The following is a 13143-nucleotide window of genomic DNA, read 5'->3' on the forward strand; positions in this document are numbered from 1 at the left end:
CCTCCTGCTGAGTGGAAAAACCAGAGTAATCAGAGCTGGGACCTGGAAAACAGGCGGGAAGTGACAAGTGACAGAGCCAGGCCCCGCGTGAGCCCTGCCTGTGGCTGGGGACAGGGCGTCTGGATTCCATCTGTGGCCCCGGGTGCCAGCCCGAATGGAGGCTCCTGCGGGGTTTCTGTGGGCCTGCCCCCCCCCCCCCGCCCCCGACTGCAAGAGCCGCTGGGGGTGTCTGCTGATGGGGCCCAGGCATGCGGAGCACTTCAGAGGCTCTGGAGCCCTCCGGGCCTTGGCCGGAGAAAACCCAGGCCTTCTGGAGGGACCCACGGGTCCGGCAGCTGGCGCACCTTGCCTGGCCAAGTTTCGCGGGACCCGGTCTCCCTGGGGTATGTGGGGGGCGGTGGGGGGGCAGTGGTCTGGGCTGCGGCTGAGCCGGGGAGGACCGGGCAGGGAGTGTGACGCGGGGGCAGAGCCACGGCCCCCGGGGGCTGACCAGCAGTGGCCCTTGTCAGCCGGCCCACGCTGCCACAGCGGGCCCCCTTGAGCCTCCCAGGCCTCGGTGCAGGGGTCGGGCTGGCCACCGCTCAGGCCCGGGGAACCTGGGTGGGGTGAATGAGATGCCCTCTGTTGGAGGGGGGCCTCAGCTTCCTCTTGTGCGTAAGGGGCGTATCTGGGGAGGTCGGAGTCCTGTGGGGGTGGGGTGGCCGGGAGAGGAAGAAACTCGGAGTCTGGAGGGTCATAGCAGGTCCCGAGGCGGGGGCGGGAGGAGCCCCAGCCGAGCGGCCCAGCTGGCCATGTGAGGACGAACGCCCTGGGTGGTCACGGCCACAGCTGGGCCGGGCCAGTGCTTTGTGGAGGGTCTGGCTCTGGCTTTGACCCCGACCTCCCCAGGGCTGCCCCAGGGGGGCGCCAAGGCAGAGCCTTGGTCAAGGGACCCGGTGTGGGCCCTGGAGATATGACTCTTGAGAACTTGTCTCCGGTGAGGTTCCTTCTGAGGACTGGCTCTCTCCTCCTCTCCCTCCTTCCAGAGGTGTTCCCTCTTCCAGAAGGCCTCCCTGACCTCCAGGCGGGGTGAGGGCCTCCCTCGGGCTGACCTGGCTCCTGTCCCTAGCCCCTTCTGGACGCCAGGCTCACGATGAGGGAGAACCGTGTGCCCCCCTCCCCCGGCGCACGGCCGGGGGACCCTGGGCTGCAGGAGGAGTCACCAGGCGCCGCACGCCCTGGGCGCCACGTCCATACCTGCGATCGAGCAGGGTGGGCTTCAAGCCTCCTGCCCCCTTGCCAGCTGGCACCAGTGCCTCCGTCTTCCCGTGGACCTGGAACTGCCTGGCTCGCCTCCGCGGAGTGTCACTGCATGGCCAGACTTCTGCTGGCACACTTACGGCAGGGCCGCCTCGCGTTTTCCTCCAGGTCCCCACCAGGGCCCAGGCTTCACCAGGGCAGGGAGACCCCACCTCGCCTGGGGCTGAGCCAGGCCGGCCCTCAGGGTGGGGGATGTGTTGCTCTCGAGTGGCGCCCTGGGGCGCCTGCAGCCTGCAAGCGTGCAAGGGCCCCGGGGCCAGGGTGGGGGGTGTCCGCCTCCTGGATGCTTCGCGACGGCCTTGGCTACGCTACTCGCGGCCGGCCCGGGTGTTGGGGGACGCACAGATGCCTCGTCAGCCGAGACTGAGCACAGTAATGAGGGCGGGAGGAGGCAGGTAGTTGTCAAGGGCACCGTAGGCCCCACTGTTAAGCTCCGATAATTATTTTCCTGCTGGGTGCGCGCAGACGAAACCGTTTGGGGCCTTATTAATCACTTATGGATTATGCGGCGGCCACGGCGTGAGCTGGCCTGGCGCCGTGGCGGGTGAGGAACGCGGGGCTGGGTCCTGGCGCCCAGGCACCGACCATCTTTGTCCTTGTCCCCCCAGGACCCTTGCCTCTCCGCTCTGCTCCTCGACAAGCTGCCGGCGCCCGGGGCCCTGCCGACGTGCCGCCCGGAGGCCGAGCGCCGCTGCGACGTCTGTGACACGCACCTGAACCAGCTCACGCGGGAGGCCCTGCGGCTGCTCCAGGCACCTGCCAGCCGCGAGGACCCTGACGCCCCGCACGGAGGCCCTGGCCTCGCGCCCTCCGGCCCGGGCACCGTAACCAGCCCGCGGGCTGTGCCAGTGGCCGGTGGCCCGGCCGGGAGGCAGCCGGGCCGAGTGGGGCCGGACAGGAGGAAGGGACTGGCCTGGCCGTCCGGGCCCAGCGTCCAGGTGTCGGTGGCACCTGCTGGCCTCGGGGGAGCACTGAGCACGGTCACCATCCAGGCCCAGCAGTGCCTGGAGGGCATGTGGAGCGTCTCGAGGGTCAACAGCTTCCTGCCACCGTCGTGCCTGGTGAGTCCCCTGGGCGGGGCGGGCTGCTGGCCTCTGAGGGGCCCTGCCCACATCCCACCGTGGCTCACGTTGTGCAGACGGAGCAGCACCCCCTTAAGCAAGGGGCCGTGAACACTGGGGGAGGCCCCCGGACATTCCCGAGGCCCCCGTCAAGTGTGCTGGCGACGTCACAGCGGGCAGGGTCCTCACGCGGCCCCGGGGACGTCGGTTCCACGCAGCACCAGCATGCGTGGCCGGGCGTGGTGTCGGCCGCTCCTGCTTCTGAGAGCACCGGCTGGTGTGTGGGCTGACGGGAGGGCTCCTGGGACAGGGTCGGGCCCTCTTCCTCAGGGTCAGAGGCAGAGGGAGCATCTCGTGGGGAGGGGTCCAGCGGCCCCTCCCCTCCGGGCTGCCCCCGAGGCTGTGGACTGCGCGACAGGGCTTGGCGTTAGGGGGAGGGGCCTGCAGGTGGTGGCCGCGTTCTGTGCCTACTCCCCTGGTCTCTCAGGGGGCACATCTTTTCAGTCGGCGGCAGTGTCCCCTCCCCCAGGGCTCTCCTCTTCCGGCCCTCCTCGAGGTCCCCCACACCAGGGGGCGTGGCCTCCATGGAGCCAGCTCTGGGCACCAGCGGGCCCTGTGGGTGCCATGGACTTGGGCTGGGCGTCCTCAGGCAGAGCGCTGGGCCGGTGTCCCCCACGCAGGTGGAGAAGAGGCGAGCCTTGGAGGGCGGAGCCGGGACCGGCTGCGTTCCCCCTGGCCACAGAGCTTGGCTGGGGGTGGTCTCTCCCAGGGGTCTGCGGCGCCCCCGGTTTTCCCTCAAGCAGAAAGTATACCAGGATAGGAGTCGCGATGCGAGGGTTGTTGGATTAGGGGTCTCCTGGGACACTGGAGGGAGTCCGTTTGGGTTTGGGTGATGAATGAGGTTAACCGTGCTGTCCTGGGAAGGCCTTTCTCCAGAATGCGCTTGGCTGCTCTGCCCAAGCCTCGGGGCTGCCCTCTCCCGGGGCCTTGGGCCCTCAGCTGTGCCCGTCTGTTTCGTGGAGGACTGAGGCTAAGAGCCCGAGGGTAGGAGTTCGCCAGGCAAACACGTAGAAAAGGCCTTCCAGGCAGAAGGAGCCTTCTGTGTCCAGGCCGAGGCCTGGAGGTGTGAAGCACGGAGGCCTCCCTGGAGGTGGAGGTGTGAAGCCTGGGGGCCTTATCAGGACGTAGGACTGCAGGGGGAAGGGAGCTGGGAGAGGGGCGGGGGTCTGGGCCAAGTACGTCCCGACGCTGCTGCCGCTGCCTTGGCGATTGTGAGTATATGGAGAGCCCCCTTGCTGCCCCCCTCCCCCATCACTCACCCCCGGGGCAGAGAGATCAGGGGGTCGCTGTGGAAACTAGTTTTGTCGGTCCATTTTCCAGTCACTACAGAGCCAGCCGTGCGAGCCTGGCCAGTGAGCGGCTCTGAAATAGAGTGGTGGGTAGACCTGCCCCGTGGACTCTGCCTCGTGGGGCTGCGGGGCGTGGAGGTACAGGGAGGGTCCCAGCTGCTGGGACAAAGTCACACATAATCCCAAAGCAGGACAGACCCCTGCCCGGTCCCCACTCCTGGGCTTGCCGTCCACTCTGGGTTTAGCGAGACGGTGCCTTTGATGACATCCTGCCCTCGCTGGGAGTTGGAGCCCGTGACCACTGCTGGGGCCAGTCCTGGAACGGCACTCTGCCCTCGGGGCCTCCCCGGCCCTTGGCAGCTTGGGGGTGGGGTGTGCAGGGGCTCAGGGAAGCACTTGGGTCTCGAACTAGCCTCCAGCCGGTGTGATGACGGGTCCTGGGTGCGGCCTTGCGGCTTCTGACTTCTCCTCTATTAAGTCCCGGGGCGAGGCCAGGAAGGGGGAGGCCAGCCCCTGCCACGCATGCCTGGTACCTCCTGGCTGAGCACTGGGCCGCCTCGGGGGCAGCACTGAGTTGGGGAGGCAGCTCAGGAGAGCTGGGTAAGGCTTCCCGGAGGAAGTGAGGTTGAGCTGGGCCCAGAGGGAAGCGTCGGACGGGGCGGGCCCAGCTGTGGCGGGTCAGCGCCGGGCCGCGGGGAATAGCCGGAGGTCTCCTGGGAAGGGAGGTGGATGCATGTCTCACAGGGGCCTCGAATGCCAGGCAGAGGGAGGGGTCGGCCTTCGCTCTGAGGGTGCCCAGGAGGTAGAAGAGGGACATGAGCTGACCGCGGGGGCCGTGGGGTCGGTGCAGCCGTTGAGAGTCTATGTCTCACGCGCCGGGCAGGGGGTTGCTGGCCTCTTGCTGGGCAGTCCTGCCGGCAGCCAGCACGTCGTAAAACGTGGGCGTTTAAGGCTCCCTCTCCGTTTTATGTGCACATTGATTGCGTTTGGGGTGGGTGGGAACGATCTGTAATTAGACAGCAGCCCTGGCGATCGATGGGGAGATTATTAGAAGCGTAAATAGAACTTTAGGATTCAGATGAGGTAATTTCCCCGGAACCAGGGCATCGATAGCGAGAAGGGGCTCTGGGATGGTAAAGTCTCGCGTGTACTTACCTCTGGAGGACGTGCTGGGGTGCCCACCGGCGGCCCCGGGGTGCAACTGTTTCCAGCGGACGTGGCTCCAGCTGGCCAGGAGGGCTGGGGGGCGGGCTGCAGCCCCGTGTCTCAGCACGGGGAGGGGGAGGCAGGTTGTGAGGGGGATGGCCTTTGGAGGGGGAGGCCGGGAGCCAGGACTTTGAGGGCCCAGGACATCCTGGGCACTGTGGCTGGGAGCCCGCCCCGTGTTCTCTGGGGGACCGTCCGGAGAGCCCCGTGTCTGGAGGGAGCGGCCCTTCGGCAGCCACAGCTGTAATCAAAACCCAAGCCCGCCTCCCTCGTCTGGGCACACGGAGCTCGGCCCTTCCCGGCTAATTCCACCTCCTGAGTGTCCAGTGGTGTTTCCTGCTTGTGGGGCCCACCCGGCGGGACAGTCTGGCGGATGCTTTCCGGACCGTCAGGCCGAGGGGCAGACCTGCCGCCACAGGGGACGGAGGTGCCCACGGGAGCCAGGCTCCGGCCGTCGCCACCCTGGTTGCCCCGAGATGCTGGGTGGTGGCCATGGGGCCACCCCAGGTCCTCCGCCCGGACCTGCTGCACTGGGTCCTGGCCGTGAACTGCAGCACGTCCCTCCGTGCTGACGGAGCACCCATGAGATGTCCACAGGACTCCTGCGCTCGGTTCTTAGCCGGAGACCACGAGCCTGCACGGCGGGGCGGCCGGGGGCGGGGCTGCATGGAGCCTGTGCAGACCTTCCCGAGTCCTGCAGACATCCACGGCCGGGCCCTACCCCGCGCCCTAGGGCTCATGGTCGGCGGGGAGGGGAGAACCCAGAGCCTAGGGCTCCAGGCTGGCCATGGGGGCTGGGGCAGTGGAGGCCCTGCCTGGGTGGGGGACTTCCTGGAGGAGGTGATGTGTGGAACAGGAGCTGAGGTCGTTCTGATGGAGACCGGGGAGCGGGTTGTGTGGCATCGGCCGGGGAGTTTGCCGCCGGTGACCTCGGTACCAGCCTGCCTGCCTCCCCTGGCCTGCACGGTCCCTGGTAGGTGCCCGCCCATCCTCAGGGATGCGGCTGGGGTGGCAGGGAGTGGACGGTCCTGGCCTGTCTCTCTGACCTGGCCTGTTGCTGGTGCCCTCGCTCCGGGCCTCAGTTTACCCCTCCATGGAACGGACATTGGATGAGATGGCCCCCTCTTCCCTGTGGTGCTGCAGCCGAGCTGCTTCTGTGATGGGGTGCGGGGGGGGGTGGGGTGGTGGGCAGGGCACCCGCAGGGGTCAGGTCGTTCCCAGCCCGGAGCCTCTGGTACCTGGCGCAGGCCCGGCGAGCAGTACCGGCCGCACCCCACGGCGGGCTGCGACGGCCTGCGGGATTCAGTTCCGGCCCTTCGTTCGCCCCCTGCCCCCCAGCCGTCCCCGCCTCGTGGCACAGAAGAGCCCCCAGTGAGGGGTTGGTGCTGAGGAGCTGGCGAACGCCGTCCTTCACGTGCCAGAGTATCGCAGGCCGAGGGGCTCGGGCCCCGGGGGCCAGTTTGGTGTTTCCCGGACGGTGCTCCCCGGAGCCCCGCGCAGGCGCTGCCTGGAGCCCGTCGGTGCCGGCTGCCGTCGGGCGCCTCTGCCGGGACCGGCTCTGAGCTTGCGCGCTGGGCCCCGGGCCGGTGCGGCCGCCTCATGCTCTCCTCTCTTCGTGCTTCTCTTTCGTTGCTGCTCTCCTGCCTCCCTCTCGTTTTCTGTCTGGCCGCCTCCCGCCCTCCCCTCCCCTCCTCGACCCCTCTCTCCTGTCCGCCCGTCGTGGTCTTCCCTCCGGCCGCCCTCCCTCCCGCCCCCTCCGGCCTCTTTTGGCATGCCTGGGTTCTGCTCCTGGCAGGAATCGGCAGCGGCCATCCCGATGGCCGGGGCCGTGTCTCGGCAGCTCGTGGGACGGCGGAGCCGAGGCACGTGCGGGACTCCGGAGACAGGTCAGTGTGGGCGACCCGCGCCATCGCCGGGTGGTGCCAGAACCTTCTGGCCGGAGGCGGAGAGGCTGCATGCGACGGTGGGCTGGCCCGGGCCCTGTGGGAGTGGACGGAGGGGCCGTGGAGGGCCCCCTCTGTGACCCCATGCCTGGGTCCCCCGCTGGCCGGGAGGCCTCACCGAGCGGAGTGACGGCCTGGCCCGTGCTGCTGGGCGTGGGCCCCGCGGCAGAGCCGTCCCGGGGGGCTGGCGGGAGCCAGGATGCCCACAGGGGTGGGTACGGGGGTGCTGCGGGTGGCGGTCCCCTCCCCGGACCTGGGGCGCACGGTGGGTGCTCAACCCTGCTCTGCTCTGCGGGGCCCCGGTGGTCAGCGTCCATGGGACGGAAGGTGGCAAGTCTTTCCCACCCGCTCTGCTCCACAACGCCGGGTCTTTTGCGGGGAGCACTTGCGTCTAGCGGTGAGAAAGGTCTTCACGTTTGAGGGCAGGTGTGAGCATGTACGGGAGTCCTCCGGCCGGGCTGCCCTGCGTTACCCACACATTTGCCTTGGGTCTCCACAGCCTCCTGGAGAAGCAGCTTCTCGTTCTTATCGTCCAGGCCGAGGCCTGGCTGGCCCTCCTGGAATGTTCTCCGGGAGCTGGTGCCCCCTCCACTCCAACAGCCCCATTCCCTCAGGGACAGGGGGCCTCCCAGCCATGGGAGAAGATGCGTCCCTGCCAGGCTGTGTGCTCCTGGAAGACAGATTTACTGAGCACCTACCGTGCCCCAGGCAAGGTGTTGGCACAAGGATGTGGAGGGGACCAGGTCTGTGCGGTAGGACCCCCCAGGGTCTTCCTGATTCCTGACATGTTTTAGGTGCTCACGGAAGCCGGAGGACTGAGAAAGTATGGTCCTGGGCATGGCCCCGTAGGCGGGGTGCAGAAGCACTAGACAGCCCGAGGGAAGCTGAGGTCAGAGGACTGGGGGAGGCCGGGACAGGGCACCTGGGGCAGGTGCAGGGAGTGCCTTGGAGAAGGAGAGGGCTGGCTGGGCTGGGTTCTGAGGGATGCATAGGAGTTCCTGCCCTCTAGGCAGAGGCAAGGCAGGTGGCAGGGCGCGGAGGGTGAGGGCCTGGGCTGTTTCAGGTGTACCCTTCTCTGCTACTGACCTGTCCTCCATCTCCTGGGGGAGCGGCCGGTGCACCAGGGGCCCCCGGGGGGAGTGCATGGCTTCTATCTAGCTTGAAGTTTGGGGTTCTCTGTGAACTTCCTTTGCAGACATGGTTTTACTGTGTCCCAAGAGGGGTTTGGAAGCTGGTGCTGACCGTGGGCTGGGCAGGGCGGGACCTTCTGCCGTGGCGAGGTGGCAGGACCTTCTTCAGAACGTTCCTCCCAAGGCGTGTGGTGGCCTCTGGCTGTGTCCCTTAGGAGACCCCCGAGGACGTTGGGCCCTCCAGAATGTGGCTCTTTACCCTCAGGGTCACCAGGGAGGCCCATGTCCCATCAGCATGAGGACCCTGGTCCTCCCAGGCCTGGCGTAGAAGGTGGCCCAGGCAGTGCTTGTCCACAGCCCTTGGGGCCGAGTGGAGCAGGGGGGCCCAGGGACCAGTGTGGTACCTGGGGAGGCTTGAACCCTGGGGACAGGGGTTCCTAGGGGAATGGGTTTGGGAGTGGCCAGGCGGAGGCAGGCTGCTCCCCCCCACCCCCCACTCCTGCCAGGAGCCACATCCACCCCCTCCGGGGCCAGGTCTGGCCTGGGGGTCCAGGGCCCGACGTGGGCACATAAACATAATATATGGTGGACGGATCTCAGGTCTTCTGGTGCCGTCCTAGGGAGCATTTAATTACATTTGTGCTTCATTACGAGGCTGTCTCTCTTTCTAGAATTTATTTTAGCTAATTAGCTGGAAATGCCAGAGTAGTATTTCAGATGATGGGAGCGTCATACATTATCATACATGGGGCAATTAGTGCTGCTGACAAATATTTATTGTGGTTTCTCCTCTGATCGTGCCCCTGCGTGCTCCCAGGTGGGTGACCCGGGGGTGAGGGGTGTGGGGGTCACTGGGTGGGCATCTGTGTCCACCTGTCTTCCGTGGGCCCTGTGAGGCTGGCCACCAGCCGGGGTCCTGTTGGGGGGGGCCCGGGGAGCATGTGGGGGCCCTGGGGTGTGCGGTCCGCTTCCCCAGCAGGCGTGTGTTCCTCATGCAGGCTCCCCCTTCCCCCTAGGCTGAGGCGGCGGTGGCTGCGGTGGCAGTGGCAGACACGGTCCGGGACGGCTCCCCCACCTTGAGCTCTGATGGCGCGTCGAAGACGTGGGGCCGCGGTGGGGCCCGCACGACGGCACTGGTCACCCCGGCCCCGGGCGCCCCGGCTGGGGGCTCCACAGGCCCGTCGGCGGCAGCCTCCTTCTTCATTAGGTACGTCCCCCCGGGGGTGCTGGGACACACACAGCAGGTGGGGACCTGGGCCGCTGGCCCCCGTGGCCCTGGTAAGGTGGCAGGGGAGCGTCAGGGCCATGGTGGACGGGTACCGTGTCCACGGCGGTGGAGGCCTCTGGCACCAGGGGTGGGCTGCAGCCACGGGTGCCCTGGGGCCTGCCCTGGGCCGGTGTGGGCTGGGGCCTCAGATAGAGGCTGATCCCAGTCGGGGAGCCGGGGGCGGGGGAGTGGAACGGGGCTTGAAAGAGGGTGTCCTGGAGGGCAGGCTGCACCCAGACCCCACGCTTTGCCCTCCCCTCCCCGGGGGGCTGCCGGCACACCTGTCCCTGTTAGATCCAGCTCCCCCGTTGGCCAGGAGCCGGGTGGTCCAGTCTCGGCCTCAGCTCTGGTCCTCCAGATGCTTAGCTGCGGCCCTGCAGGCCCCAGGTGCTGGGGATGGGGGCTGGTGTAGCCCAGGCCTGGCAGGTTTGGAGGTGGGAAGTGGTACGTGGTGAGGGGCTCTCTTCCCCTGCCCCTGCCCCTCCCGCCAGGGCTCTGGGATTCAGCAGATAGGACAGACACGGCGGAGGACTGTGGATTACAGGATGTAATGGTGGTAATGAGTGGTAATGGCAGGCCCAGATGCGGGTCACTGTCCCATTAGCAGCCCTGGCGGGCACTGATAAGCTTGTCCATGAATCACGTGCGGGTGGAGGGGCAAGGTGCCTTATCAGCACGGGCTGTGGGGCTGTGAGGCCCGACGGGGGGCGGGGAGGGGGTTGCTGATGGGCTGGCGAACACTGGCTGTGGGGCCGGCGGGGGAGTCCCCGTGCAGGGGACGAGAGGGCCAAGCTGGGCATGTCCCCACCTGGTTAGCCTCCGTGTCTAGGGCTTTCTGTGGTGGCTTGCTGCATTGGGCCGTGCCTGCAGGGGGATTTCAAGCCTTCTGAAAAGGAAGGAGCCCTCCAGTGGTCCCAGGTTCTGGGGGCCACGCTGGCTCATTAGTAACCTTGTGGCCGGCTAAGCAGGTGCCGGCTGCCTTTTGTCTCCATTGGAGCAAGGCTGCTGCTGACCTTGGGAAGTTACCATAGAAACAAGTGTGGGGACAGCGGGAGGCAAGTTTTCTGATGGGGGGGGGGGGGTTGTGCACTGCCCGCTGCCATTACTTCCAGCCTGTTGAACCAGCTCTGAATCGTAGCAGCGTCTCGCAGAGGCACGGGCCAAGTTGGGGGGTGGGTGTCTGGCCAGGAAGGCCATCGGACCTTGTGCTTGACTTGGGCCACAGCCCCCTGGGTGGGATGGGAGTGCTGTGCACCATACGTCCGCTCTCTTGTTTAGTGTGTGTGTTGGGGGGCCGTGGAGCTGCCGGATCCTGGCCTGGGGGGCTTCAGGCGTGTGCTGAGTGTACATTCTGTGCTCCCACCTCTGCCCCTCGCCGGGCTCCTACAGGGGCAGAGCTGAGCCCAGCCCATGCCCTGCCCCCTGGCCAGTGGGGGTGGGTATCTGTGCGGACAGCCTGTGATGGCCGTGTGGCATCTGTGAAGGGACAGGGCAGAGTGCTGTCCGTGGTGCTGAGTGCCACGGAGGTGGACTTTGAGGGGTGAGTAGGAGCCTGGCATTGGCCGGGGGAGGCGGAACGGGGTAGCCCTTGGTAGTTTGGGATCTCCTTTGGTCCTGGAGCACTCGCTGGGGGCCAGCCTCGCCCCGGGCCTTCCCAGGACCTCTGAGCCCCTCACCCCGATTTGGGGGACCAAGGCAGAGAGTGGTTGCGTGGGCGCCGGGTGCCCAGGACCTCATTAATGTTGCTGCGCTGTACGGCTCAGGGCTGAGGCCTGGCGCCCTGCTCCCCGCAGCTGGGCCTGGATGGGCCGTTCACACATGGCGGCCACAGCTGTGGCCGAGAGCTCAGAGTGCCAACCGACCAGAGCACCGACAAGGCCGGGCTCCGTGGGGAGGGCATAATTACATTCTCTCTGGAGGCCTTGACCCCCTTCCCCAGCTTTCCTGCTCGTACCGTGGGGTGCCCTTGCCCTTCACCTCTGCCGTCTCCCCTCCTCCCAAGACGTCTCCTCTAGTGGTCTCTCGCCCACCCTTCTGGGTCTTTCTGGGGGTCAGCTCCCAAATCGCTGAATGTACATGCTTTGGAAGAGCCATTGGGGTCTCCCGGGCAGGGGCTGGGGAGGTGGCAGGGTGAGGTTTCCTTCAGGTACCAGGACCCCCGCCCGCACTCATAGATGCCCCCGCATTGCCACCTCGGTGGAGCCCCTCCTGGGTGTCTGCCTGGGTGCCCAACCCGAGGACTGTCCGGCCTGGTGCCAGGCAGAGGTCCTCAGCCAGAGGGGGCACCGCCCAGGGGCACGCGGTCAGCATAAGCCAGGTGCCCCGAGCAAGACGGCTCTGCCGAGAGTGTCTCCACTGCGAGGTGAAGTTCCCAGGTGACACGATGCGGCTGTGGGAGTGGGGGCCACACACGTGTCCAAAAAGCCCTGGCTGCCTCCTCGAACAGGGAAGGGCCTCACCATCAAGGCCAGCTGCTTGTGCAGTCACTTCGTTTGTGAGAGGCAATTGTTCTTTGTAAAAAGGCAAAATATTCCCCGAGGGATGTTGGAGGGTCTATCCCCCAGCCACCCACCCACTCACTCCTGCGCCCTCTCACCCACTCACCCCCTGCACCCACGCACCCACTCCCCCATGCACTCACTCACCCATGCACCCATGCACCCACCCACCTACACACTCACCCCTGTACCCACTCACCCCTGTACCCACTCACCCATGCACCCCTGCACCCACGTACCCACTCACCTACTCACCCCCGCACCCACGCACCCACACACTCACCCATGCACCCACTCACCTACTCACCCCCGCACCCACTCACCCACACACCCATGCACTCACGCACCCACTCACCCTTGCACCCACTCACCCATGCACTCACGCACCCACTTACCCCTGCACCCATTCACCCACGCACCCACTCACCCACTCACCCATGCACTCACTCACCCATGCACCCATGCACCCACCCACCCACACACTCACCCCTGCACCCACTCACCCATGCACCCATGCACTCACCCACGTACCCACTCACCCCTGTACCCACTCACCCACACACCCACTCACCCACACAGCCACACACTCACCCACTCATCTACACACTCACCCAGTCACCTCTGCACCCATGCACTCATCGCCCACTCACCCATGCACCCATCTATTCACTCACTCACTCTTAGCCATGTCATTGCGTCCCGAGCTTCCCCGGTGTTTGGCCTGGGCTTGGCAAACACCTTCCCTTCTGAGACTCTGCCTGGTGGATGGACACGGCCTTATAAACTTGTTTCTCAGGACAGGGACTGGTTCCTGTAGTAGCAGGAGGCAGAGACTTGGGAAGCCCAGCCTGGGGGCATCAGGGCAGGCTTCCTGGAAGAATAGCTTCTGAGGATGCGGAGAGCTAGATGCACAGGTGAAGTTCCTGCTTTTCCAAGCCTTCTCTTCAGAGCCCGACCACTCAGACTTGCCTACACTTCCCGGCATGTCTCGCCTTCCACTACTCCTCACCCCTGCAGGTCCCACCCTGGGCCCCCACCTCCAACAATGCAGTGGGCATTCATGGTCCTGGGTGTGGTGCTTGTGTATTCTCTTAGCCTCTGTGAGGCCTGGTGGCACCTTCCCACTGCTCTCTCCACCTTCCCTGGGCAGAAACCAGGCCTGGGCCTCCAGAAATCTGCGGCCCTTAATGGCAAGCCCGGCCCCCAGGGGCCCCCTCCCCCAGGCCATAGAAACCGAGGTGTGGCTGCTGGGTTTGTCCCTGTTAACAGGGGCCTGGATTTCATCAAAAGAGAGAGTGCCCGTCCTGGGCCCTTGTTAATGCAGTGACATGTCTTTGAGTCATGCCTGGTGGGGTGAGCCTGTAAGGGCAGGACCTGGAGGGCCAGGCGG

The 13143-nt window shown here is 66.4% G+C and overlaps 1 protein-coding gene across 6 annotated transcripts in view; it reads left to right on the forward strand.

Annotated features, from left to right (window-relative positions):
- Positions 1-13143, forward strand: part of KIF26A (kinesin family member 26A) — a 40545-nt gene that overhangs the window by 11332 nt on the left and 16070 nt on the right. For 3 of the 6 annotated variants that reach the window (XM_045060614.1, XM_023256122.2, XM_045060615.1), the window contains exons 3-4: positions 1908-2360; positions 9005-9195. In XM_045060614.1, coding sequence (XP_044916549.1) covers positions 1908-2360; positions 9005-9195 — 644 coding nt within the window. Of the gene's footprint in view, positions 1-46; positions 384-1907; positions 2361-6971; positions 7602-7652; positions 7748-9004; positions 9196-13143 lie in introns of those variants that run through there. The other 3 variants (XM_045060616.1, XM_045060617.1, XM_045060618.1) reach the window with 3 other exon arrangements.

The sequence above is a fragment of the Felis catus genome, chromosome B3 (assembly GCF_018350175.1).
Source record: "Felis catus isolate Fca126 chromosome B3, F.catus_Fca126_mat1.0, whole genome shotgun sequence".
NCBI classification, from domain to species: domain Eukaryota; kingdom Metazoa; phylum Chordata; class Mammalia; order Carnivora; family Felidae; genus Felis; species Felis catus.